The sequence below is a fragment of the Puccinia triticina genome, chromosome 3A (assembly GCF_026914185.1).
Source record: "Puccinia triticina chromosome 3A, complete sequence".
NCBI lineage: Eukaryota > Fungi > Basidiomycota > Pucciniomycetes > Pucciniales > Pucciniaceae > Puccinia > Puccinia triticina.
In genome coordinates this window covers 6,449,304-6,476,721 of record NC_070560.1, presented here as the reverse complement: position 1 = coordinate 6,476,721, position 27,418 = coordinate 6,449,304, and the positions used below count along the sequence as shown (strand labels likewise).

At 46.9% G+C, this 27,418-nt stretch overlaps 4 protein-coding genes across 4 annotated transcripts; 1 reads left to right on the top strand and 3 right to left on the bottom strand.

Moving 5' to 3' along the window:
- Positions 1 to 6,758: 6,758 nt before the first annotated feature.
- PtA15_3A692 (uncharacterized protein) lies at positions 6,759 to 11,488 on the top strand (the record flags this gene model as incomplete). Its single annotated transcript, XM_053167685.1, has 10 exons — positions 6,759 to 7,477; positions 7,586 to 7,865; positions 7,931 to 8,091; positions 8,169 to 9,299; positions 9,369 to 9,486; positions 9,564 to 9,664; positions 9,749 to 10,494; positions 10,585 to 10,697; positions 10,770 to 10,862; positions 10,952 to 11,488. The coding sequence occupies 10 exons, from the start codon at positions 6,759 to 6,761 to the stop codon at positions 11,486 to 11,488; spliced, it is 3,999 nt and encodes a 1,332-aa protein (XP_053018878.1).
- Positions 11,489 to 17,654: 6,166 nt separating this feature from the next.
- PtA15_3A691 (uncharacterized protein) lies at positions 17,655 to 19,105 on the bottom strand (the record flags this gene model as incomplete). The annotated part of the gene is made up of 4 exons (XM_053167684.1): positions 17,655 to 17,871; positions 17,992 to 18,356; positions 18,478 to 18,623; positions 18,745 to 19,105. The coding sequence occupies 4 exons, from the start codon at positions 19,103 to 19,105 to the stop codon at positions 17,655 to 17,657; spliced, it is 1,089 nt and encodes a 362-aa protein (XP_053018877.1).
- A 3,707-nt stretch (positions 19,106 to 22,812) lies between these two features.
- PtA15_3A690 (uncharacterized protein) lies at positions 22,813 to 23,684 on the bottom strand (the record flags this gene model as incomplete). Its single annotated transcript, XM_053167683.1, has 4 exons — positions 22,813 to 23,037; positions 23,110 to 23,289; positions 23,368 to 23,432; positions 23,537 to 23,684. 4 exons carry the CDS (start codon positions 23,682 to 23,684, stop codon positions 22,813 to 22,815), a joined length of 618 nt encoding a protein of 205 aa, XP_053018876.1.
- Positions 23,685 to 24,527: 843 nt separating this feature from the next.
- Positions 24,528 to 26,343, bottom strand: PtA15_3A689 (uncharacterized protein; the record flags this gene model as incomplete). Its single annotated transcript, XM_053167681.1, has 10 exons — positions 24,528 to 24,657; positions 24,764 to 24,858; positions 24,965 to 24,999; positions 25,074 to 25,107; positions 25,186 to 25,251; positions 25,332 to 25,589; positions 25,659 to 25,842; positions 25,963 to 26,026; positions 26,119 to 26,139; positions 26,220 to 26,343. The coding sequence occupies 10 exons, from the start codon at positions 26,341 to 26,343 to the stop codon at positions 24,528 to 24,530; spliced, it is 1,011 nt and encodes a 336-aa protein (XP_053018875.1).
- Positions 26,344 to 27,418: the final 1,075 nt, after the last annotated feature.

Genomic DNA, 27,418 nt, shown 5'->3' with positions numbered 1-27,418 from the left:
TGCTAAGTTAGAGAATGTCAAAACGGACCCGGGTATAATTTACACCGCCGGTACCCGCGTGTTTTTTTCCAAAAACAGGCACCCGGCATCGCATCCGGCACCACCTGGCGGGTACCAGCGGTCTTTTAGGCGGGTACCAGCGGTACCCGCCAGCTTTTTCATCAAAAAGGTCACCAAGAGGTGTCCTTGATGACCGGAATGGACGCGTCATCAAGAGGTCCTCCCCTCAATGACCACAACAGGTCGGTCATTGAGGGGAGGACCTCTCAATGACCAGAAAAGCAATGACCGACCTGTTCCGGTCATCAAACAGGTTGGTCATGGTCATTGAGGGTGCTCCCCCAACGACCAGCACACACTTCTCATTGAGGGGAGTGACAACTCCCCTTGAGCGTTGCACCAGGGACCGTCCTCAATGACCGTTCCTGGCCAATGACCTCTATTGTCAGTCATCGAGGGCAGCTCAGAGCGGGCCAAGGGCCGGGGGTCCGGGGTTTACCCAGTTAACCCAGTGGGGGAAAGCGGTACTTGGGGGCGGTACCTGGGTACCGCACCACTTTTTCCAAAAAAACGGGCACCCGGCACCGCATCCGGCACCGCCTGGCGGGTGCGCAGCGGGTGCGGGCGGTACCTGCCCGCGGGTTCCGGGTACCGCCAAACGGGTACCGGTTGACATTCTCTACGCTAAGTTCCTCGTCAGGAATCAAAGTTTCAGATGGTTGATTCCTCATTGCCAAATCTGATACCTTGAAGACCTCATCCAGCTCGCCATTTTGGAGGATATTGATGTTATGTATGCAAGCACATGCCATCACAATGTTGTATTGCTGCTCCAGTCAATACTCGCTGGCGGTGGTGAGGATCTTGAATTGCTGCTTCAAGACCCCAAAACATTGCTCAATGATGTTTTGAAGGCTTGAATGGCATAGATTAAACAGCTCTTCACGGTTTGCCAGCCTACACACACAATCATCAGCTATGTGTCAAGGCACATATAAAGGAGGACATATCGGCACACGTACCTTTGATTTGCCATTCCTTGCTCTTGTAGATGGTATTGTGTCCCTCGGTATGGTACCAAAAATCCCCAATCCAGGCCATACCCCGCATTGGCAAGGTAGAAACTACCAGATGGTATTGTGAAGTTGTTTGATCAAGCATTGTCCAGTACACGTGAGTCATGAGTGGTTCCTTCCCATCCCACTCGCAAATGTGTGTTCTTCATGCTGAAGTCGCATACTCCTAGTACATTCTGGGAAAGAAATCCCTTTTGGTTTTGATGAGCAGCAGCTTGCAATGCTGGTACAGAAGCTGGAATGTGCACTCCATCCAGAGCACCCAAGCATTGATCAAAAAAAGGCAAGAACTTTGGATTTGATTTGATGTGACTGTGAGTCCGGTTCACCGGAGGACTGGTAACAAAATTTTTGGAAAGCATCACAAACAACTCCAAGATATGCCTAAAAACCCTACCATCCAAAGAAGCTCAACCAAAGATTATGAAAATAAGCAACTCAGGGGAAATGTCACTTACCTAGAAATTGTTTCACCAGAGTGTTGAAAGTGGTCCTGTGCTTGCTGATTGGTATTATTATGCCCAACAATGTATAAGAAAATGGCTAGTTGCTCCTCAATCATCAACCGGTTTGAGATTGGTTTGACCTCAAGCTCCAATAACCGTTCACTGATGAACAGGAAAGTTGACGCAGGGATTCAAAAGACTGAGACACATTGACGTGGATTCCCTCCCAAAATTGCAGCTGTATAATTGGCGCCGGAAAACGGAAGATCGTTGTGCGGTAAGGCCTTTTGACGTAATTGATTCATCTTGGCCAGGATGATCACGAGGATTGTGATGAGGATTGCTTCTTCTGAGTCTTCAATCATGTTGTGCTCATTGTCGTCGTCCATTGTAGAGTGTTGCTTGTGAATGGTGGGTTAGATCATTACGCTGGTAGACAAACACCAGCGTAATGAAGGTGCAATAATTTTTGCAGTGTAATAATTGAGCATTTGCATACACTTTGCATAGATTATTACGCGCGTCATATAGCGCTGCCAAACAGGGCCTTAATGTTTCATCAAATGCAGAGTTCCGTTAATTAAACCGTTGGGTTTCATTTTACCAACTCTCTCGATCTTATTACATGTTTTCCTTTCCGCTCTTGTTCTTCTCTTCTTTCCTCTTCTCATCCCGATATTCTTGTTCTTTATTTACCATACTCAAAAACCTTATCTGAGTAATTCATATCTCTTATAAAACAAGATTCAACCCTTCGATTGAGCTTGTATTGCAGATAGCATACAAAGTTCACCAATAAGCTACTTCTTGCATAGACAAATCTTCCTCTTGGATAGATTTCACAGTCACTAGCAAACAGAAGGAGCCCGGGCCTTACACCCAGGGAGTCCCACAGGGTTTGACATTTGATGACAAACCTTAATTTCATGCGTTTAGGCCGGACTGGCTATCCGGTTTAGATCAAGCCGGATAGGCTCCCAGGTGGAATTTCTACATCATTTTTTTTTTTCAGTGGATGGTGGTAGGTGTTGTTTTGGACACATGAGATTATGTAGAAACAAAAGCTGATTCTAATGGTACCGGAGGCTGTGAAAAAATCAGAGGGGTATGCAGTGATATGGGGGTTAGAAGGATTTTTTCAACATTTGGCTGGGCAGCCTCAAGCCAAATGTTGGACATTAGGCACAAGTCCCTCCCGCAAGCGGGAGGGTGCTCGACAGGGAGGGACTTGTGTTAAGTTCGCAAAAGCCCCTGTGCCCACCTGAGTGTATGTACATGCGCCAGGTGGGCACAACAGGACGCCAGCTACGCCAGCGTGACCAGGGGGCGTCATCATGATACACCGCGGGCCGCCCAAGCCTGCCCAAGCTCATGTGTACCACGGTGGCGGTTCCCGCGTTGGCACCCAGGCGTTTATGGTTGGGGCGGCATCCTCTGGCGGCACCCTTTTGCACAGTACATGCAGGCGCCTGATGAGGTCCACATCACGTGGGCGTCCCCGGGTTGCCCGCTGGGCTAGGTTGCCATTCCGTGTCACGTAAAGGCGTGAGCACGGTGTGCTCAAATCATTGCGCCATCGGGCCGGCCAAGGCGCAACATGATGAGGCAGCACTCAGGGCAACCAACGATTTGGATCACCATTTGCATCGGCCACTTGATCTATCCGCCATTTCATCCTTTATCAAAAACGCAACCGCCACTTTTGAACATGCAAAGGCCATGGATCCCAGCATTGGGTTAGGTTTGAAACGCCGGGCGCTTCAATGAGCTGATATTTAGAATCTTTGCACATTTAGAGTTTGCCTACACGGATGGTGTTTACTACTGCAAGCTATGTACACAGCGGGACTACCCCGCGTGAATTGGAACCGCAACCAGTACGCAACAGCAGCCGTGGCATCATACAACGCAATAGGGCGCACCTGGGACTGCAAGTCCCCATGTTGCACCTATGGCACTGACTGGGACGTGCCCAGTCACTAGCCCGGCTTCCCCACGCACCTGTGACTCAGAAAGGACTGTAACGTCCTGCCCGCGTCACCAGGTGCGTCAAAAGAACACTAGGGCTCTGTCATTAGACAGTGGACCCAGGCTGTGCCACCGCCGACACCCAGCGGTAGTGTAGCCCCTTCCCTGGGGGCCCAGCCCCAGCTCACACCCACAGGTGAGACTTCAACAGTTGTTTTTGAGCAGTGGAGCCCTTTCCAGGGGGCTCCAGGTTGGTTTGAGGTTTTTAAAGAGAACGATCCGTGTGGACCAACCTGCTCAACCAATGTTCCACTCTGCTCGCACGGAACCTCTCCCTGCCCTTGAGGCCAGAACCTCATCTCCTCCCCTCTGACTTTTTGGCAATGATATGAACATGCCTCCCTGCTCACCTCACAACCACCCTCCCCATGCTCTGACTCCCCATAACAGCAAGCCACCCCAGCCGGCCCTGCCAACCGCTTCCCGCACTCACCCCAATGTCTCCCCTTGCTTCAGCTTCTCCATCTCATCCAGTTGCAATAGGACCCGCAAATCTCACCTCCGCCACCAGCAACCTGCCTCAGCCTCACCAGCCACCTTGCGCTGTCTGGACCAGCTGAACAAGTACATATCTGGCCAAACAGATCTCTGTGCCGATCTCCAACAGAGTGAGGAACACTTTTTTTTCCTGTCCCACATTTTCTATGCAAGTCTTATGTACCCCCAGCTCCAATGATGTCCCCAAGACCCCATATCCGTGTACTCCCCCCCCCCCCCCCCCCCCGAGGAATAAAAGTATACCTGCCAGTGTATTTTGCTTCAACTTGACCCAAGAACGATTAATCCTATTGCTTGGTCTGTCCGGCCAAAAACCCAGGCCCCGCAAAAAATATCTGGCATGTTTCTCACGGGTCAATGTCTGGACCACTTTTGAGTCATGTGACCGGATAACATGACCCACATGATCCAACCGGATAATCTTTCAGCCCACAATCCGGTTGGATGAGCCCTGGGTCATATATATTGGTCAGAAGTGCGTTCCGGGGACCTTCTTTCCCCGTTGTGCCACCCATCCACGACCCTCACGGGTCGCGTCCCCCCTGCGTGGGACCTGACCACCTTGACCCCAACGCAGCGCAACGTCCCCCTGTTGCCTAACTTAACTAAGTCCCTCCCAAGGGAGGCCTTCGGCCTCCCTCTGGGAGGGACTTATGCCTTACAGGTGATTTTGGCCTGAGAGTCATGCCCCAAATCCTTGCCTTTTTGTGCTAAGGTCCCTGTACGGTGGTGTGTTTTTGTGATCACCCTGTACATTTTCACTAAGACTCATCAGAAGCATGGCTATCTCCAGCCACCTTCTGGTGTATTTTTCTCCTTGCCAAACTTGAGATACAGGGGATGTAAACACAAGAAAACTTGTCCTGGCTAGAACAGATGATTGATCACTGTTTTTCGAACTGGCTCCCTCGGGATTTGGAGTGAATGGCCGAAAATGCATGTTCCCACACGCATCCTGCAGCTTTGTGACATTCTCAGATCTGTCAGAGCAGTGAGTCCCAGATACCTGTCATTTTTTTCCTTGAGGCAAGTGTATGGATTTGCACTAAAAATGCTGTTTTAACAGTCTCCGGGTTGGCTTTATGCCATCCACCATCTTTGATGGATCATTGTGAGTGAGGCAGGAGGACTCATGATGATATTGATGCATCAAAAATTAGACAAGATGTTGATATTTCATCTGATCCAAAAACATTGTTGGGATCCTTGGAGGTGAAGGAGCTATGGGAACATTTGTCAAAATCAGCGTTTTTGGCCTTTGCTCTCAGTCCTAAATCACCGATACCGCATAAGTCCCTCCGGTGGAGGCGCTTCGCGCCCCCACCTTCGGACTTAGTTAAGTTTGCCCTGTTGCGGGGTCGCGGCGACCATCCGGGTGCGTCCCTGATTGGCTGTGTATGCAGTAGGGCGAGAGGGACAAAGTCCTGGCGGAGCCATGTCTGCACCGAGTCACATAAACTGAGCGTTGAGCGGCACAAAGCTATGAGCAGGCCGAGATCGCCTGACCCCATCGCCGCCGCGGCGCCCCCGCCAGCGCAGGAAGATGACTCTGCACACTCAATGGCCTGATTCCCCATTCCCTTCAATGTTAGCCGGCCTGTGAGCCCACTGCCCCCTTTCTACTGCCTGCTTCATATTCTTCCGATGGTTGACCCCGCCACCCCTTACCTTCATGGTAGCCCTCGCTGCTTGGCTACAATTTCTCCTTTTTCATCCTCCTGCTTCCCCCATGCAGCTAGGTTCCGGTGCATCCAGCTGCGGCAGTACATACAGCTCTTCCCATCGTCCCCCACGACGAAGCCGGGGAGGGCATAAGGGCCGGCAGGTAGTCAACTAGCCAAGGGCCTCCTATCGTCCCTCAGTGCGCTCTCACCGTCTTCTCCAGCCACCCAAGCCAGGCGCAGCCCTCGGCGCCTGCCAAACCTCCCACCTGGAGCCCTAGGGGACGGCCATGCGGCCCGGGCAGGCACTCCCCCACGCCGTTGGGATGAGAGCCCATGAGGCAACAGCTAGAGCACCACTCGGCGTGCGCAGGTCCTCAGGCAGCCGCCCGCTGCTCGCCTGGCCATCGCGCCTGCCTGGCGTTTCCTTGCCCAACGCCAATATGGCGAAACCTGAACCCTGTGTGTATGGGTAGCCTACCGGTGAGAATTCCCCGTCAGCTAGTCACTTTCTGGCGAAAAAACCCCCCCGATGATGAAGCAAATGTCCAAAAATCCTGCAGAAGCCTGAGGATCGATGCCAGAGCCCAGCTCTTACGTTTGCCCTTGGAGAGCTCAGCTCCATAGACATCCATGTGTCTTTGCATCCCAAACAGCGTCTAATTAGATTGGTCATGAGCGGTATGTAGTGCAAGTCCCAGCAGCAGTCCACTCTCGATACATACACAGTTAGTTAGGTTGGCGGTGGTTGGTAAATACGTAGAAAATGTGCGCCTTTATAATGGGCTCCAGCTATGTAGAAGGGGATAGCCAACCAAGCGTGGTGATGCACAGCACTGGCAGCGAGACACGCATGCTGAGACACACATGCATAGAGTAGAAGATGCTGGTCCAGCTCTTCGTGGATGATGATGCGCTTGGCTTGGATTTCCAGGATACTCGGGATGCCGTTGCAAGGGCGCGTTGTCTCGGATGCGCCGACAGAGTCTTGACTTTATATTGGCCGACTGCAGAGCAGGCCTCCTCCCCTCGGACGCTGACCGCCAGCCATGTTCTCCCCAAGCTCAACCGCAACCACCACCATCAGAACCACTGCTTCCTCAACACCACCATCCCTCCCCACACCCGACACCTCCATCGCCTTCTCATCAGCCCCGGCCAGCAACAGGAAACGACGCTCGCAGTCCCCTTCAACCGGAACACCCCTCACCAAGAAGTCTCACATCGCAGTCGTCATCCCCTACATCCCTGGCCTGCCTCCCTGTCCAGCTCACCTCAAGAAACCCAAGAAAGCAATCCGCCCTGCGGAGCCGCCCAAAGAAACCACCCACCTCCGAAAACTTCAGAAAACCATCCGCCCAGCCCAACACCCCAAAGAAACCTTTCAGCACACCCCCGCTCCTCTCCAAACTCAGCGAGATGACCCGGATTTCATACCCAGCTCGAGTGAAGTCGAAGACGAGGATGTGCAATCGGACTCGGAAACCAATCGAAGAAGACATCCCGCAGCAGAAGACCCAACAGTTGTCCTGCCGATCATTCACGATAAATTTAAGGCGTACTTCACCTGCTTGAAACCGATCTCAAATCCCTCCCTAGACCCAATCCACCGCAACCCTCGTCCGAATACCCCTCGTTCTTCAATCCGTTTCGAGAACCACTTGGATCAACACGATCAGGTTCAATGGGCTGCTTCCAGACCGTGGAAGGTATCCCAAAATGGCGAAGATTTCTATCAATCGGTGAGGATTCAAAACCACTTAATCAAGTCAGTCGGATCGTCTCTTCTTCTTTTTTTTTTCCTGAGGGGCCTTACTGATGATCAATTGCACTCTCTTCATTTTCCAAAACAAAACACACACACACAATAAAAAAGGATCGATTCCGTAGTTTGTTGCCAAAGAATAACTGGCCGCGAATTCAGCTACCGGAAGTCGAGACTGACGACCGTCGATACCAACTATGGCTCAGATACGGAGGACGAAAGAGAAGAGGACACTTATGAGTTCCATGATGATGAAGTCGACACTCAGCCAACAAACAACAATTTCGTCAAGAATGAGAAACCACCCAAACCCAACACCAGAAGATTCCTGGTCAGGGCTTTGTTCGAAAGGGACAGAGTTAAGTATTTTCACGGAACTTGGCTCGAAGAGGTATGTCTCAAATCCTCATGTGGAAGTTTAGCAGACACTGACAGTTCCTCTGCGCAACCCTCTAGGCACGCCATTCTTTTGTTGGCGCATCTGCTGAACCCCTCGAGTTACTTTTAGTGGATCAGTGCTACGAAATCGAATTGAAGCACGTGTCCGGGATCGAAAAAGTGATGTGGATGGCTTCCCATAACACCGAGCCACCCCCGAACGATACATTATATTGTCGGTCAGTCCAAAGTATCCCTGGTTTCACTTATTACAGTTTAATTCTAGAGCTAAATCTTTTATATATATAAACACTAGATTCCATTGGAAACCAACTAAAGCTAGCTTGGTAGATCTGCCACGCGTTCGAAAACCGAACCCGCCCAATCCGATCAGCAATTCGCATTCCTTATGTCCGACCTGCGTCGCCGTCCCTAAAGAAATCGCATGGCTAACTGATCCGCACAACGGCAAGATTCTATTAGGAAAGACCGATCAATACGAGCAATTGGGCTTCACTCTGCGTGGCGAGGAAACGTACCGGCTCAATGATTTCGTCAGGGTCGCCAACACATCACCATCCAAGCCACAAGTGATCGGCCAAATCGTCGAGATATGCGGGATCCGCGCCAATTCAAATGCGGACAAGACCATCGTACTCGACGACGCACCTTTCCGTCCGCCTGCTGAAGCCTACTCGAAGATCGCCAGTTTGAAGCACAAGCCGGTGATCACCATTCGCAAGTACCAGCGCACACCGTGGTCCGGGACTGAAAAAGGACCAAGAAAGTTTTTCGACGATCGCCGATTATGGATCACCGGGGACGAGCAGTTGGTCGACGTCAGAAATCAGCTTCAAGGCAAGTGCGAAATCGTGCACCTGACCAAGGAAGACAGTCGTGAATATCGCACTCCGGGATCTGGTCGCAAAGTCTCTGAGGATTCGATCATAGAGCGAGATAACTGTTTCTACTCGATCCTGCCCTCCCGAAAGCAGCAGAGATACAAGTGCAGCGTGCCCGTCATGAATGATAGTTGGAAGGCATCACTAGCGAGTCAGGAGCCAGAATGGGTGAAGACTGAGGACGAATCGAGGGGGGAACAATACAAGGACCTAGTCAAAGATTATGGGTGTGGGAAGATCCGCCATTTAGAGCTGTTTGGAGGGATTGGGAGTATGAGTGTGACGCTGATCGAGCTCGGACTGGCGTCCCAGGACGACACGATGTTCATCGATTTCTCGATCCCGGCCTGTCAAACCATCTCGACCAACTTTCCTCGCTCCAAGGTGATCTGTGCCGACGTGAACGACGTGTTCGAGCTCATGATCACCGGGAAAACCGTTACCGGTGACGATTTCTTGGTCGACAAAAGGACTGGGAAATCGGTTCGTGTCGATGAGCTACCGCGACCTGGCGATTTCGATCTGATCACTGCAGGATTCCCTTGGTATGTAAAGTCTTGATTTGTCAGACAGATTGGGGATTTTCCTGACTATCCCTTTTGATTTATAAATAGCGGAAGCCATTCAACTCTCAATGTTCTCCGGAAAGCAAATGATTCTAAGAATGCTCTATGTGCCACCGCTCTATCATTCATCGCATATCTGAAACCAGACTACCTATTTTTTGAAAACGTTGAGTTTGTTCATGTCTATTGGCTGGAAAAACACTGTAGTGCTGACCTAATTTCTCCTCGGCTGATAACTCTCAGGTTCGCGGTCTACTTAAAACAAGCTTCGTTAATCCAGCCGATGATTCGGTGCTCAATAAGGCTTTCTTGAGAATTATCTGTGGGACTTTAATCAGTCTTGGGTGAGGCTAGGTTTTATATTTCGGTAGAACGCCAAAAAAAAACCCTAAACTAAACTTGTTCGTTATTGATCCTCGGCTGTACAGTTACCAAGTGCGATTTGGAGTATTACAAGCCGCACAATTTGGATCACCGCAAGCGCGACGGAGAATAATCTTTGCAGGAACTAAACACGGACTAACATCGATCAAACTGCCGGAACCGACGCACCATTTCCCGGATGAAAGTCTGGCGATCCTGTTGCCGACGAATGATAAAGACAAGGACGCGAGTGGCCAGAATTCGGTCCGCGCAGATCATCGGACATGTAGCTCGGGCGCTTTGCGAGCTGTTACGATTCACGATGCGATCGCTGATCTGCCCGAATTCGAGTACATCAATCCCAACAAAATCATGGGAAGGACCCGGTCTACAGGTTTGATCAACTACGATCACTATGAGGGCGACGACGGTGTCCGAGGGCCAATGCCACGCAGACCCGAGTTGATCCCCCAACTGGACCGGCTCATCTCCTTCTCACCAACGCTCAGTGAATCCAGAATCTCGATGATTGGATTTGACGAGTTCGAATACGTGTCTGAGCCGATGAATCGCTACCAATCCTGGCTAAGAAAGCCTCTCGAATGGAAGCCACTCATCGACACTTTTATCCCCAAATATCCCCGCTTGGCTCTCTCAGATGGCCACCAGGCACCTGTTGATGATCCGGATGATGATGATCCGTCTGGATCTGGCTGTCGGGTTCGGAATTGGCATGTCACCCCCAGATTCTCGTCTAAAGTCACCGAACGGATCTGTAATATCCCTCTCAAACCGAACGCTGATCATCGAGGTCAGTCTCCTCCATCCTGTCAACTCCTTTCATTCATTCAATCTGGGTTTTCTGTTTTTTGTTGATCGATGTGATTTTTTCTTGGTGTAGATCTACCGAAGCCACTCCGATTGAAAAACCTTAAGAGGGCCCGAAATCCCCGTGATTTTGATGGAAATTATGGCCGCTTGGGGTTCCAGGATCAATTCAATACTATCATCACTGTGAGTAACCTTTTTCTTGTTCTTGTTGTTCGATCTCTGATGTCGGATCCCTTTGATTACCATCCGTTCAAGAAAATGCATCCCCACAATCAAAACAAATGTGGCGCGGTCTTACATCCTAACCAAAACAGAACGTTGAGTCTGCTGGAAGCCCAACGAGCGCAGGTCAGTTATCGATCCGATTACCTCGTCTATGGTAGCTTACATGTTTGTTGGACAAAGAGACTAAAACCTTTGGTCGATGATGTGTGTAGGGATTTCCGGATCGATTCAAGTTGCAGCCGGCGGGATCTAACGGAAAGACGACGGAGACGATCAACCAACAGTTATTCAAACTGATCGGAAACTCGATCCCGATCCCGATCTCCTTCAGTCTCTCGAGATCGCTGCTAAAAGCACGCGAAGAAGATTATCTGAAGACCACGAAGCTGCAGAAGCTGAAGTGCGAATCCGTCCCTCCTTCAGCAACCCCCCCTGGACCGATGATTACTCTTCTTGGATCGACGACCATTCATCGGCAGGACAAGGGCAAACAACGGCTGCTTGGTACTGACGACGAGGACATCGTCGAGGTCTCTCATCCTTCCCGCACACGGGACCCCCGCTCTTCTTCTTCTTCTGTCTCGCTCGATCAGCAGTGTAGTCCTGCCGCTGATAGCATCGGCGTGAACTCCAACTCGGCTGAGACGTTTGAATACGAGAAAAATCTGGTCGATTGCTTGGACCTGTTGGACCTCTTTCTGGATCACCAATCCGAGGCCTCGCGTCTCTCTACATCTTCTTGCGCGTAAATTCTCTTCTACATGTGCCCCCTAGTACACTAAAACTCCCCTTCCATATATTTCTTGGATAAACTTTATTCTTGGTTATGTTTTGAACTTTTCTGGACACAAGGGCCTAATTTCTTTTGTCTGACTTCATGCCATGTAATGATTTGCTTACCTCTTCCTTGCTGTTTTGTTATGAGCTGAAGAGTGGGTGTACATAGCTTACACGTACATGTTATGGACTGCACTCTCAAGGTTTGAGAGGCTGGAGATATCTTCTTGCGCGTAAATTCTCTTCTACATGTGCCCCCCAGTACACTAAAACTCCCCTTCCATATATTTCTTGGATAAACTTTATTCTTGGTTATGTTTTGAACTTTTCTGGACACAGGGGCCTAATTTCTTTTGTCTGACTTCATGCCATGTAATGATTTGCTTACCTCTTCCTTGCTGTTTTGTTATGAGCTGAAGAGTGGGTGTACATAGCTTACACGTACATGTTATGGACTGCACTCTCAAGGTTTGAGAGGCTGGAGATCCAGACTGTCTCCTCATCCTGCAATCTACCATCTTTGGATCCAGAGCCCCAGATCCTCTCTTCATCTCCATAGACAAGACCTTAACATGTTTCAAGCTTGAGGCTTGAGTTTTTTTTTTCTTTCTCAAATTGAGCAGAATGGATTTTTATTCAGTGTGGCAATTTTTGGGTGGTGCTGAGCATGCTCAGTTTAGCTCAGTTTTGGTCTGATTTTTACTACTGTGCCATCTTGTTAAATCAAAGTGACATTTTCCCCAACCCCAAATGGCATGTTTTTCTTGGGGCAAAATTGCAGATGATTTTACTGGAAGTTCCCCCTTTGGAGACAGGCAGTTTTCACCCAGCAGGGACTTAGAAAACTTAGCACAATTGTCTCCTTGGGGGAGTATAGCAACCTCTAAAGGAGTGACTTGCCTCTAATGTGGCGTCTCTGGCCATACCAATTCAAGCCAAATGGCAGGGGAGATCAAGGTCAAATTTTTCTTGAAACTTCAAGCTGAAATAGACCAAGTCCCATAGCTTAGGCCTTGTTTGGATGCCCGGTGCAATATGATAAATTGCATAGTAATATACATAAATTAACACCCGATGTGCAATCCAACTTAATAAAGCCAATCAGAAAATGATCAGATTTATAACATGGCTGTTTGGCATATCCACTCTAGGATAATTTTGGAGTCCATTTATGATAGGCTGTTTGGCAAAACAAAGCAGACAATGTCAAACATGTAGCCTACACACACCTGGGAGTACACAACATCTTGATGACCCGTTCAACTCCGGAGGAGTAAAAACCTCTCCATGACTGGTCATCTGGTCATTGAAGAGGACTTCACCCCGGTCATCAAAATGGACACAACCTCTGGATGGCCAGTTCAACCAGCCATCCAGAGCAGTTCAGCTCTTGATGACCGGTTGATTGGTCATCAAGAGGTGAAATCCTCTTGAATGAATGGTCCATCAAGAGCATTCGGCTCTTGATGACCAGTTGATTGGTCATCAAAGAGGAATTTTCACCTCTCAATGAACAGTTGATTGTTCATCAAGAGCGTTCAGCTCTCAATGACCAGTTGATTGGTCATTGAAGAGGACTTATTAACCTCTCAATGAATGGTCAACCAGTTTCAACCAGCCACCCAGGAACCAGCCATCCAGGGGAGCTCAGCTCTTGATGACTGGTTAACCATTCATAAAAGAGGAGTTCACATCTCAATGACCAATCAACTGGTAATCAAGAGCTGAACTCCTCTTGATGACTGGTCAACTGATCATTGGAGGACACAAACTCTTGATGACCTTTTGAGTGGTCATTGAGAGGTGAAGCGGTTGACTGGCCATTGAAGAGGACACAACCTCTCAATGACCGGTCATCCAGACTCCAGAGTATGTCCTCTTTGATGACTGGTTGACAGGTCATCAAGAGGGTGTGTCCTCTTTGATGACTGGTTGGCCAGTCATCAAGAGGGTCTGTCCTCTTCAATGACTGGTTGACCGGTCATCAAGGGGTTGTGTCCTTCTCAATGACCAGATGATTGGTAATTGAGAGGTGAATATATTACCCGGAAATAGAGGTCAGAACCTTTGTTTCTAAAATGGCAGGGGTGATATATTTTTGGTGATGTGGTGTAATGAATTTTACTATATCATTGGCTGCCCCAAACACCAAATAAACGGGTGTCATAACCCAGGCGCCCCACACAATTTATAACCAACTTTGGGGTATACAAATGGGGCCTTACACTGTTGAGAAACGTTTCCAGTAAATTTTCCCTTCTTCTTTTTGACTTGGTTGTTGCCTAGGGTATTGAGTGGGTTAAAAAAGATTTTACAAACCAATTCCGCTCAAAAAGCAGGAGAGAAAGTTGGTGAGAGAAAAGATTCAAGAATGAAAATATAAACATAAAGGGCTAACAGAGGAACAATTTTCATTTACAAAAGACAACATATCTAGACTCCTAAGTTGTTTTGCCAAAGTGCTGACTTTTGGATTGAAGAGCACTATGAAAAAAACTTGAGAAAACAGTGTCAGTTGACATGTGATTACTCTGATATTAATGTGAGTTCAACATGGGTTATTCCCTGGTCATCTCATGCAAGTAGCTCAGCATGGTCTGGTGAGGTTTGATGCTAAGCCACACCAGATCATTGCAGCTCAGTTCTTCATGCTGAGCACTTTCCCACCATGAGTCTTCAGCTGGGACAAGGGAAACTGGGTGATTGCTGTTGAGTTTTCTGTTAGTCTGCTACCATGATGTATCACCACAGTATGGAGGGCTGTTGGATTGACCCATGAGCACTACCAACCAACCACCCAGCTGGCAGCCACAAGCGTCTGTATCCTAGTGGGTAAAGGCAGAACTCCAGCATGTGTCTCAGCATAGCTGAGGTTGTGAGTTTGACTCTCACCAGACACATCTTCATTTTACAGTCTCTGCAGTTGCTCCCACATACAGGATCATAAAACTATGCCTGGAAGACTCCCACCCATTTGAAAAAAAGTATTCAACAGTTTACCGGGAGCTATAACAGCGTAGGCTGGGAGTGTTCCCTCCCAGGAGACAACAATGGATGGTCAACAACAGCATACAACAGTAAATTGGGAGCAATCCCTCCTGGTTGAAAATGGGTCAGGTTTTTAGGGCCCTTAGAGCCCCCCTCAATAACCGGCCAACCGGTCATTGAGAGGGTATAAGGTCCCTCTTGATGACCGGTCAAATGGTCATCAAGAGGGTATAGAACCCTTCTCAATAACCATTCAACCAGTCATCAAGAGGGTGTAGAGCCACCCTTGATGACCAGGTGTAGAGCCCCCCTTGATGACCAGGTGTAGAGCCCCCCTTGATGACCGGGTGTAGAGCCCCCCTTGTTGACCGGTCAACCAGTCATTGAGAGGGTATAAGGTCCCTCTCAATGACCGGTCAACCGGTCATCCAGAGGGTATAAGGTCCCCCTCAATGACCGGTCAACCGGTCATCAAGAGATAAGGTCCCTTCCAATAACCAGCAACCAGACATTGAGAGGGTGTAGAACCCTTCTTGATGACTGGTCAACCAGTCATTGAGAGGGTATAAGGTCCCTCTCAATGACTGGTCAACAGCTCATCCTGGTCATCAAGGAGGTGTAAACCCCCTCTCAATGACTGGTCAACCAGTCCAGCTATGTACATGCTGGCCAACCCCATCTATGTATGGCCTGGCCAACCCCACCTGGGAGCCTATGTACTGTGGGGCTGCACCAGAGTGGAGCGGCTGATGTCCGCTGAGCATTTGCCTTAGGGCTCAGTCTAGTGCATTGTGCGGGCTCAGTCTAGTTCATTGTGCACAGCTGAAAAACTTCCAAATGTTCCAGGGTATACCACCCTGGAATTCATTTGTCTGAGCCTGGTATTAACTGAGAATGAAATTAAGTATCCTGCATGTCAACTGACAGCAGTTTCTTGAGTTTTTTTTTCATACTGGAGGGTGTAAACCTATGTGATTCAAATAATTTCTAATTTATTTCTCTTTAATATCTACAGGCGGCTGATTGCTTGCTCTTAGGTAATGACCATTACAGTGTCATGTCCTCAAATAGTTATAGTCAGAAATATTAGAGTTTCTAATAATGGAATCTTTCACAGACCACCAGAAGACCACTCAAGGACCACTGGAACACCACTTGAGGACAACCAGTACGCGCCAGGCCATACCAAGTGTCTGTTCTGTTTTGGCTCAAAAATGACCCCAGACCTGAACCCACCACAGGTACTTGGGTCCAGCTGGTCATCTTTAGTGGTGTGAAATTAGAGGCAAGCAAGCTTGATTAATAAGTAAGTTTGATGCGTATTTGGCCAAGTTTGGAACCCCTTAGTGTGGGTTTTTTCAGGTCTCTTTTGCACTTTTCTTGCCAAGTTGTGTATCAAATTATTGATCAACTCCAGATAATTCCATGAACAAATCTTTGCCTTTGCTAAACCAGATATAGCACCCCAAACCGGCTTTAGTAACACCATTGCAGGTGCCAAATACACATCAAATCTGTGAACTTGCCTCTTGGGAGCTATCCTGTTTGCAAATTTGGAAACAGGATAGCACCCCAACCTTGCACCACCCAAGTATCACACATCTCTCATGTGATACTCTTACCTTCTCCCCCACCAGCAATACAAAACTACACATTTCACAACCACAAGCTGCCAATTATGGCAACTTGTGGTGCAAAGCTGCCTTGCTGCAGGTTGCTAAAACTGCACCCCAGCCACAGAACTCAAAGATTTGGCAACACAGTTTAGAACCTGCAGTGGAGATGCTCTGAGGAAGAAGCCCATGATATGATCAAGGATTTTCAAGCCAAATGTTTTAAATTTTGCAACTTTAAAAAATCTAAAACCTCACTTCAGAAGAAAGTGGCTTGGACCAGTATCCATGAGAGCATCCACCCTTGTCTCTGTAAACCTGCTTGGTAAGGCAGATTTACAGAGCATGTAAGGGATTTTCCACCCCCGTGCCCTCTTTAGGGCTCTTTAGCTAAATGTTTGTTTGGTAAATACTAGATTTCCCAAGCCCTACAGAGCCTCTGTAAGGAAAATGTTGACAAGCCTACCGACTGCCCCCCTCTGCCCCCTCCAGACTTGCCAGTACATGTACATACCCCATACATGTACATGTACATACATACCCCCCAGTTATCCAAAAAAAATGTGATCTCCTTCTGAAGACCGATCAAGACTGATTGACCGGTCATCAACCCACCTGCATACATAGATGACCTTGAGTGTCTTGAGATTGTGAACCCCCATTTGATGACCAGTGAAGAACGGTCATTGAATGGAGGGATATTTATTACCAATCACCCCTGTCGATCACCAGTCTTTCAATGACCAATCACCAGGCTTTTGATGAACGGTCTATCAATGATTGGTCTTTTGATGACCGGTCTTTCGATGACCGTTCTGTCAATCACAGGCCTTTTAATGATGAATGGTCTTTTGATGACCAGTTTTATGATTACCGGTCATACAACAGCTCCAAATATAATCTGTTGCCGGTTGCGGATTGTATCTATTTGATGACCGGTCAAGTGGTCATTGAATGGATGCATTCAAGCCCAATCGGCAAAGGTCTGTATGTGATAATAGTGTTGTGTTTTATGTTTACCTACAGAGAGGCTGAATGGACACAAGGGTGGTGATGGTGTCTTTATCTAAACTTGCACTACCTACCAAGCCAATACCGGCTGGCAAGGGTGGGTTTTTTCTTTAGCTAAGCAACCAAGCCTTGCGGGACTTGCTGGCTACCTAAAGATTTACCTAGACGGTGGTGGATGCTCTGAGGGAGATAGGGTGTTCAAAATTGATTTTTGAATATCATTTTACATAAAATCATAAGATTTATCAAAGTTTTGAGAGGTGCTTGAAATGAAGAGAACCCTCAACTTTCACCCCATCAAAAGTTTGAACATGTAAATGTAGAAAGTGGTTTGAAAATCAATTTTGAACACCACAAGAGTTGTGCAAAAAAATGGAATGAAAGCTGAGATAACCGGCTACAAATCTGTCTACACAGGGTTTTTTATCCGCAGGCTGTATTGAAAAAAAAAATGAAAAGATAATTAGGGGTTTTTTTACATGGAAACCCCATGTCTGTAGGGCCAATGTGTGAGATCAAGCCCCTTCTATTTAAGCTCGGGACCTAATGTCCCTAAAGCCTGTGACCATTCAGTCTCGCCGATTCCTGAGGACTCTACCAGTTGCTTGAAACTTTTGGAGTCGAGTTTTAGTTCTTTAAGGACTTCTTTTATGAGGTTCTTCTCGTCATCTGATACCGCTTGGTTTGGCCTTGATGATGAGTTTATTAGAATCGTTGCGATCGTTCGAAGAACTTTTTCAACACTGTAAAAATGTGTAAAAACGAATCAGTCTATCTAGCTGGAATGACGTCGAGGGAGTTGGGTCATGGGTTTCTATGGCCGAGTGCCCAATGAGTAAAAATGCATCGGACGAAATACGAACTAGTCTTCATCCTGGGAGCTCAATTCTCCGTCTTTCCCAGCTGGGATTGCCCTTGAGGGGGATAAGGAAGCGATTAAGGTATTGAGTAAACCGGCGGACCGGAGTTCTTCCAAGTTCAGCGACTCTTCAAGCAGCAACGTATTGATAAGAAAAACCGCCTTTCGCCGCAGTGTCATCGGTGGTCCTCGGAGACACTCATGTAATGCCTCCCACCCATGCGCATCGCAAAATTTTTTCATCGCCTGCGTCTCCTCAGGAGCGTGTTTCAACGTCGAGCTCAAACAGTACAAGGCTTTCGCCTGAGTGCCCTCGGATGCATGGCACAAAATCTCTAGAATTGTCGGCAGAGGATCTCTTTTCAAAAACTAAAGTATAACATCAAAATTCTAAAGTCAGCTTGACAATGATCACGTGTGCCAGAAGACCTCTGTGATACAATGGCTATTGTGAAAAAAAAAAAAACAGTTTTTTCTTTAAGGAACTTACCGCAATTTGAGATTTTGGGTTATTTTGAACGGCTGTTCCGCAGATCCAACAAGTGTGAAATTTGATCAAATCGTTGTCGTCACCACCAGAGGTATTCGATTCCAACAAGTTCATCAGCTTGGGCCAAAAGCCCAAGATTTCCATATCTGTAAAAATTAAGTAACGTCAAATTATAGATTGGTTCAGTTTTTCTTTTTCTTCGGTCTGTCTGGAATGCTTGTGCGGCTGAATAGTCTAAGAATGTGACTGATGGAGGCCTTGACGGACCATTGGCGTTGTCGAGATCCTGAATCAAGTCTTCTAGTTCTTCGCCAGCATTACAGCGTTCATGGATCGGTTTATCCGGATCTTCAAAAATAGACATGGCTTCTCTCATTCTGACGGCATCAGTCCTACCGAGTATAGCGTCGAGTACCCCGGTATCGAGTTTTTTATTTGCCGTTTGACTAGGAGCTTGAGTAGAATCATGGGGAGTGTAGGTGATTGAGAGTGGAACGGGACCAGAAGACGGTACCGGTGCCACGGCTGTACTACTAGATCGTGTTTGATTTTCGGAAGGTAGCCCGTTGGTGTTTCGGTCGGTGTTTTCTACCGCCCAATGAAGAAGGTCGTTTAGTTTTGGGTCCATGGTAAGTTTTAAGTCTCTTGATGATGTTGGTGTCGGTCCTCGAAAACAAAATTTTCCTGGCGGAGTGTTTGCTCGAACTTTCGGGCCCCCTCGGAGGGACTTCACCTACACAACCCGAAAGGTCCGGAAAGAGGACCCAGGAAACCCCTTATACCCAGAATTTTGACAAAATTCATACATTTTTTGACCTCATTCATACACGTTTGGTGCGTATGTTTTGAGGATTTCCCGAATTTTCATGCATTTTCCATGCCTACCATTCCTGCCGAGGGGGGGGTGCAAAAAAAACCTGGGGTGTGCTGCCAAGGTGGGGCACTGGAGTACCAAAAATAGGCCAAGCTGTGCTGCTGAGGGGGGGAGGGCTACGGGTTTTTCTGGTGCACTCTCAGGAATTTCATACATCTTAGTTACTACCCTCTTGTACCCAGGAAAAATTTCATACACTTGAAGTGCTTACCATTGAGGCCATAAAAGCCCATTCATGCCATTTTTGTGCCTACCATTTTGGGTTTTTGCCAAAAAATTCATACATTTTCATTACGGTCATTTACAGGGGGTTTCCTGGGTCCTCTGGAAAGCCCTCCCCCCCCCCCCCCCCCCCAATACGGATAGAGGGGTGTTGAAAAAGGTAAAAATGTATGGCAGAGACAATTTCTTTTAAGCATATAATTTACATAGTCTTGGAAATGCATGAGAAACCTAAAATGCCTTCAAGAGTGGTCGTAGCAAATGCACCTATTTCTTATTGGAGCTTGAGCAATGTTGATTGCTCTCTTTCAGACACTGGCCTCCTCAGCAAACTTGTGTGAGTTCCAGCTTCTGTGATAGGAAATTGTGCATGGGATGACTTCCCATCAATTTTGAATATATGGAATTTCAGATTTTGCAGGAGAATCTGAAATTTGGAACTCTGGATCACTTTGGGGATCTGGGGACCTAGATTTCCTTGCAAAATCTGAAATCTAGTGGGTCAGATCTGACTTTCTGTTAAGATTACAGTTTTGTCTCTTCCATATTTCTTTTTCTTAATTGTTGCGTGTGCTACATACATGTTCTTCACATTTCACTCAGATGTCACAGCTTGTAGCTAGTTTACCTGAGGCAGCGGGTGTGGAAGGACTCTTTCCTCATCCTTTCACATCATCCTCACTCACCGTTGCTTTGTGCCCGCTGTCTCTAGGTACAGTCTTTCATTTCTCTCTCCTTGTCTTTCTTCTTTTCTCTCTGTCTTCTCTCTTCTTTCTCTCTTCTCTTTGTGTCTGACTTGAAATAAATCCTTCCACATCATCCTCACTCACCGTTGCTTTGTGCCCGCTGTCTCTAGACCTTGTCTCACTCATCACTTTGCAGATTGACAGGCATTGGATGTCAACAGAGAGGCTGTACAAGCTTGCCTCCTTAGACACTCAGTCCCCCCCACACTCAAATCATATTTCTTTTTCTTTCCAACTCCATCATGATGATCTACCAATTCAGTAAACCAGGATTTTTGGTTTTCTGTGTATTGATATCTCATCCATTTGAAATGCCTATGAGAATCCAACAAACATGCCAATATGTGCCAGCTCACTGTAGAAATTCACTGCTCAGACAGCCTGGACTTGGGGTTGATGGCACCACTTTTGAGAAAGTGCGCACCTACAAGACTGCCTCAAGGGATGCACCTTTAGCCGGCACAAGGGTGGCAGTCCCAGGCAGGGCTTTACGTGTGTTGATGATTTGTTTCTTGTATTTACTTTGGAACTGATCATGGTTTTGTTTTCCAGTGTGTAGGGAACCTCAGCAGATACCCCCACAGATACCGTTGCAGCCAGCTTAAATATGGCACTTGGGCCTCCCAACTAGGTTTGATGATGCCAACTTGAGAAAGTGTGTGCCAATGGGTGCCTGGAAGACCCCCTTAAGGAGTGCGCCCAGGCAAGGCTTACAGCAAATTGATGATTTTTGTTGGTATGTTGGGACTGGTTATGTTTTTTTTTCTGTTCCAGGGTGTCCCCGCAGGTACCCCCACAAAAGTCACCGTAGCTGGTGGTATGTATTGTAATTCCAGGGATTCTTGGACAGATTGAGTTCAGGCTTTTATCTCTTTATGCTGTGAGCAACAAATCATTAGTTGACTTGGATGAGAAATTCCCACAAGCTGTGTTGGTCAGAATGTTGAGAGGCACAGGGGTTGCATAGACTGAGAATCATGGACTTGTCTTGTGAGACTGGAGCTGACACTAAGGCTCCATTTGGCAGCAGCAATGATATATCATTTTGGGCACTAACCTAATGTGATACATATCACTCAACAATTTCATATATTATCCAAGCTGATTGCCGCAATGGTCAGAGTGCTTGGCAAGCAGCGCTGACATTGCAGTTGTGGGTTTGAGTCACCCTTTTTTCCTTCTCCCGGAAGCAGGCTGCACAGCTGCCATGTCATCATTGGGATATGCCTGGGTGAAGGTGGGGGACTTGGTTGTGCCAACATTACATGTTGGGTCAATGTGCCAGCTGCCCAGTGGTGTAAGCCTGGTCCAAGCCATTGCTGGACAGACTTTGTACAATAAGTTTTGCAATGTGGGGCTTCCAGATTGTGAAACTCATTGGAAAGTCTTCCAAGAGTGGGTGACTTCCCATCAAGATCTGCGGGTCTCCCAGAAGTGATCTGGAGCCCAAAAAGCTAGATTTCCTTGCAAAAATATAGACTTTTTGGGTCTAAATCAACATCTGTGGGAGTCCCAGATTGCACAAGAAGTCCTCCAGTTTATGTAGCGCTTGTTGTTGTCATTTTTATTTTTATTTTTGTCCTTGCGGTATATTCTGATTAAAGCACTTTCCAAAAGAGCTATTTGCCTTGTTTTACGTTTGATTTATGATCCTTTTGGCATGGAAGGGGTATACAAGGCCCGAACTATTTAAACCTGCCCAATCTGGGCCAAGATCATATGTTCCCCCCAGCGAGGACAACCAATCACTGTTTCTTTCTGTTGGATGTTAAGGAAATAAGAAATCAAGTAATTGGGTTGCCTAGGATGATGAATGCTGAGCAAGGAATGTTTTTAAGACTTTTCTACATGGTTCAGATGCTACCCGTAAGCCGGGCTGGAGAGGCACCCAGTCCTGGCTATAACAAGCCTCCAACTCTCGATCAATCACTTTCTCAATGGCTTGTCTCGTGCTTGATTTCGGTAACCGCTGAATACACTGTATTAGACAAGAGGAAAATACAAGATAATTAGTTACTCTTGATAGATAGATATCAAACCGTGTAGGGGAAGCAATGATTCTTATGCAACCTGGTCGCTTGTGTTGGAAACAAAAAGAGCGAAGAGAAAGAGAAATATACTCGCAATTTTTAGTCCAAGTGCCGCTCTTCGACACGGTCCGCCCTTTGACTCGCCAGATATTCGGTCACTCAACTCGATCACTCGAAGATAAGTCTTGTAAGATCTGTGAAATTGTACTACCTTGAGCAAACCTATCCTTACTTTCTTTGTCATTTCTGCAGGGAAATTGATCTGACCCCAGATACTCACAGTTCATATTCACCCGCCGTGTAAGCAGTCTCAGCATAGCGTAGGATGTGGAAGGTATTTTCGGGTTGGATTAGGATCAGGTCTTCCAAGGCTGACAAACTTTGGGAATATCTAGAGACCCTCAAAAAAAGGAAACCGGGAGAATGCGATTGTGAGAAAATACGAAGAGGGGAGAAGAAGTGTTCAGAGACTCAACAATCCTAGACTAGCGTATGCATCCGCAAGTTGGAGCCAACCCTCAGGATCAGAATAGACGGTATCAAGATGATCGACCAGGAGTTCAATAGCCGTGTGAAAAGAAAACGGAGTGGAAGAAGAAGAAGACGATGATGATGTAGATTTAGATCCTTGCGAGTAACCAGGAGGCGAGTGGTGCAGGTGTAGTGCAATCAGCCGCTTCCGAACGCGCTAGAAAAAAAACAACATGTTTTCATGATTTTAGTGCCGAGATGAAGCAACGAAGGGCTGAAGATTAATTACCATGTTGAGCTCTCCAACACTACCCAAATCAGCATTCTTCGGGCTGAACTTTTTCTCCAACTCCTGTTCGTAAAAGTTTTTCGCCCCAAGAAGATCACCCTGTGCTTCCATTAACATCCCATGTAACACAGTCACTCTCGCCGAATTCGGAAATTTCCCTTCTAATCGTTGGATGACCGTCTGTTGAAAAAAGATGAAGATGCCTTTGTCAATTCTTGAAACTTTGATCACTTGAATAATTTTCGTAAGGGCTCGAACCTTGGCGAGCTGGACATTTCCTAGATCTAATGCAGCCACTGCGAGCTGTTCATAAATGGTCCAGACTAACATTGATTTGCGTAAATACAATGAGATGGATGGTCAGATGTATATCAACATGGAGAGGACCAGAGCAGTTCCAAAAAAAGGAGGAGAAACGGGGACAAACGATCATCACCCAACCGACTAGCTCGTCCAGAAGCTGCCAGGATCACTTGGCCCAAGAGGACGACCTCCTGGCTTTTTCGAACGCCCGAGTCCCTCAAGACTTTGAGTCGATCGATCGCCTCGTTCAATGTCACCGTCTCTTTCATCATCTGTCGCGTTCCTCGTTTAGGGCGTACTTTTCTCTTGTAGTTCTTGAAGATTCTGATCAGGATGTATAAGGGTCGGGTTCTGGTGGAAGAACACTGCCCGAATGCGATAATGACATAGCTGTCGGGTGACGGGTCCGATCACGTAATGTGATGCCCGAGCCCGAGCCCGTCGCTGAGCGTCCCGGGCTCGGGTCGGGCTGCGTCGGGTCCTGGCCGACCCGAGTTTTGTGCACACCTTAGAGGAAAAGACGACTCAGTAGGATTTGATGGAGCTACACCCACTTGACGCCTTAGGCAACAGCCAAGTTGAAGGGAGATTGGAAGTGTAAGGGTTGTCTCCCTTTACTCTCTTTCCAATTCAAGGCACAGGAGACACTCGTGTTTGGGATAAAGTTAAACTCATTGTCTTATATAAATGAGTTGGAAAACACTTGTGCTTGTTACTTTTTTTTTCCTTTTTGGAGAGTGGTACTGGCCCTTGATCTGAATTTCCTCAAATCTATGGATTCAATAGACTTGGATACATGAAAGTTTATCAAATCGTAGTTGGTAGTGAATATTCAAAATCAGAAGCAGATCAAAAACAGTTTAAAACATGAGGAAAATAGGTTATACAAGTTGAACCAACTTTCTTCTGACATGAGACACAAACTTTTAGTATGTCATGAAGGGATGGAGGTTTCTTAGCATCATCCAGCAGAATAACTCTTCTGTGGTGGTTTCTGGGGATACGATTGAAAGAAAATCAAAGTATACAAAAATTTCACTTGAGGTAGAAATTTGAACTTAAAGACAAGTGGAAATTCACATCAAAATTTCCAAGTGGGAAGGGGGCATTCATTTCTACTTGTTCTCAGCTTCTTGCATCAATTTTTCACACAAGTCCCAAAACTGTTGACCCATTTTCCCATCATGATCCTGAGCAAGAAGACTCTTACGACCCACTTGACCGTACGGCACCAAGTAAGCCGCCCTGGAAAATTTCCATGTTAAATGATAATTAAATTGCATCAGTGATATTAATTTAGTTAAAGGTATTCCAATACTTATAAAATCTATGAAAGAATACTACAACAAACCTGAGCCTCTTGCTTTCAATCTCAGGAGAGGTGGCCGCGTATAATTGAGTTAGTGCTCCGTCATATGGGCTCGAAACGATGTAGGTAGCAAAATCCTGTTAACAAAACCAATCAACATATTGTACAAATATTGTTTAGAATTATGACAATGTGCACAGATGGCCAGTGAAAAGGCGGGGTTGAGAGTCAGAAGTTATTTACCGCAAACCAATCTGTAATTGATTGGCCCATGACGCCTGTGTGATTTCAAAAAAAAAAAGGTTAGCCTTGGCTCCTGCTGATCAAGTAAAAAGGCTTGTTGGATGCAGACTTCTGGTGATTTGAGAGGCAACCAAACCTGGGTGCTAAGGAAATTTCCAATTGTAAGCGAGTCATCAAGAGCATATGTATCAACCCCGTGAGAATAAGTGGCAATGACCCACCACCGACAGGCAATATATGTTTGTATCGGAGAGCCTTTTCTGGAGTTCATTGGTAAACAAGATATTCTGAATTCATACAAATAATTCGGTCAGATTGGTTTGAATGCAGAGTCTAGCTTTGAGCGATTTGAAGATGTGTGACTAACATTTAACTTGCTATGAGTATATCTACTCATAGGCCAATCGTTTGGCCGATTAATTCCCTGAAGACTAGATAGGTCGGGATCAGTCGCGGTTATGTGACCTATGCTAGCAACGTTAATGATCCGGACATGAGAGCCCGAGATTGATGAAGCCGTTTTCCTGAGGATCGGTAAGAGGTGAGAGGTCAGAGCAAAATGGCCAGTTGCGTTGCAAGCTTGTACCTCGATACCATCTGGACTGAGCTCGTATCTAGTCCCCATCTATCCCAGGCAAAGGATTCAAAGGTTGAGAAAATGGTAGCTCGGTATATTTCAGAAGCAGGGACTCACTACTGCGGCGTTGTTGATGAGTATATCAAGGCGGGACTCTTTCCTCTTGAATTCCTCCGCTGCAGCTTTTGCAGAAGATAAGATCGTCAGGTCAAAGTGGATAAACTCAAGTTGTGCATCGGGCACGAGTTGCTTGATTTTTTGGATGGCTGTCTTTGCCCGCGATTCTGTTCTGGATGCCAGACTAGGATGCAGAGTGAATTTTAGCTTGTGACGAAAACATCAGTCGAAGTCCGGAATAGATGCGACACATTGCTTGAAAGAATGAGAGCTGAATACAGGTGGTAGATGATAAAATGCTTACTAGACCTTTGCTCCTCGACGAACCAGTTCTAGGCAAGTAGCAAAGCCGATACCTACGTTGCCACCTGAAAATTCCAAGGCAAAACGTGTTAGGAAAGATTACCAAAGTGTTGGATGTTTGGTCGATAGGTTTGCCCTCACGAGACAATCAATTTACCTGTGACTATCACGACCCGTCCTTGGTAAAAGGAAAAAAAAAGTTTGAGCTATGTATCAACTGGACAAGTCATTCTTGAATAAGTCAGCCGTCATACTTACCTGATAAGTCTGGCATTTGCGTAACACCCCAACGCCTGCGGAAAGGCGGCACATTGGCATAGATAAACCCGATGAAGGCGTCAAATAGGGCATGGAGAAGTCCAACAAAAACTGCGGTCTGCATTCTGATTAAGAAACAAAAGACGGTTAGTTGCGTTTGCTATCGTACAAGCAAAACAAATTCCACTCAACATTTCTATATGCCGTAATTCAAGGAGGGCACTTCAACTAAGACAGGAGACCAGAGCGAAAGATGCAAAGGTTTTGCTGCGTATATATGTTTGATAGCCGATGGTGTATCAGGACTGGCTCGAGCATGTGGCAGCATAAAAAAAGATAAGAAGTTGATATCCTGAGCTAACCTTGCCTCTTGCCACTGGCTCTGTCGAGGCTCAAAGATCTACATACAACAGATCTGCGGACAACAGCAATGAATAAAACATGGTTGTGCTCACATATTTAGCTGCTATCCTCGATCGATCGAAGACCAGATGAGCAAATCTTTGCTCGGGAGTTGACCATCGGATATGCATTTATTGCGATCGCCTTAATCCCGCCACGAAGTCCTCCTCTCCGGTCCTCCTTGGAAAAAACCTGCAGGCAGCAAAGTCCGCTTTTTCCTCGGCGGCCTGTAGCACCTGCAGGCAAACTTGACTGTGGTCCTGTATGTTTCAGGGCCCCGGCTTATCATCTCATCAACCAATTGGTGTCTGGCATCTACTCGTTCCTCTGAACAACGCTTGGTGGTATTTAGTTTCTTCCGGTGAAATCATCGGCCCAGTGGCTGCGAGGCACTTTGTTAAGTTAGCGCTAGTTCCACACACAGTTTTCTTCATGGTGGTTTTAAGTGAAGGTGCAGAGAATGGACATTGCGGCACTATGGATTGAACTTGTTTCTTGATTGGGATTTGATCAAGTCCTTTGATCAACCCTACCTTAACTATAAGTCATATTTTTCATGTGGATGAAGAGCTAGCTCTTTCCTGCCTTCAGAATCTCTGATGTTTGCAACTTATTTACAATCAGCCCCTACAATTTGAAGCAAACATGGCAAGAATGCATCGGCGAGTGGGATTCGTGATATGGTTCGACTGTTTCAAAAATTGGGCAAGATAAAAAAAGAAAAGAAAAAACTGCAGAAATTTGCATCTGTTTGCTTGATGAAGTGGTACATAAACTTGTAGCTGGCAGGTCCCCGA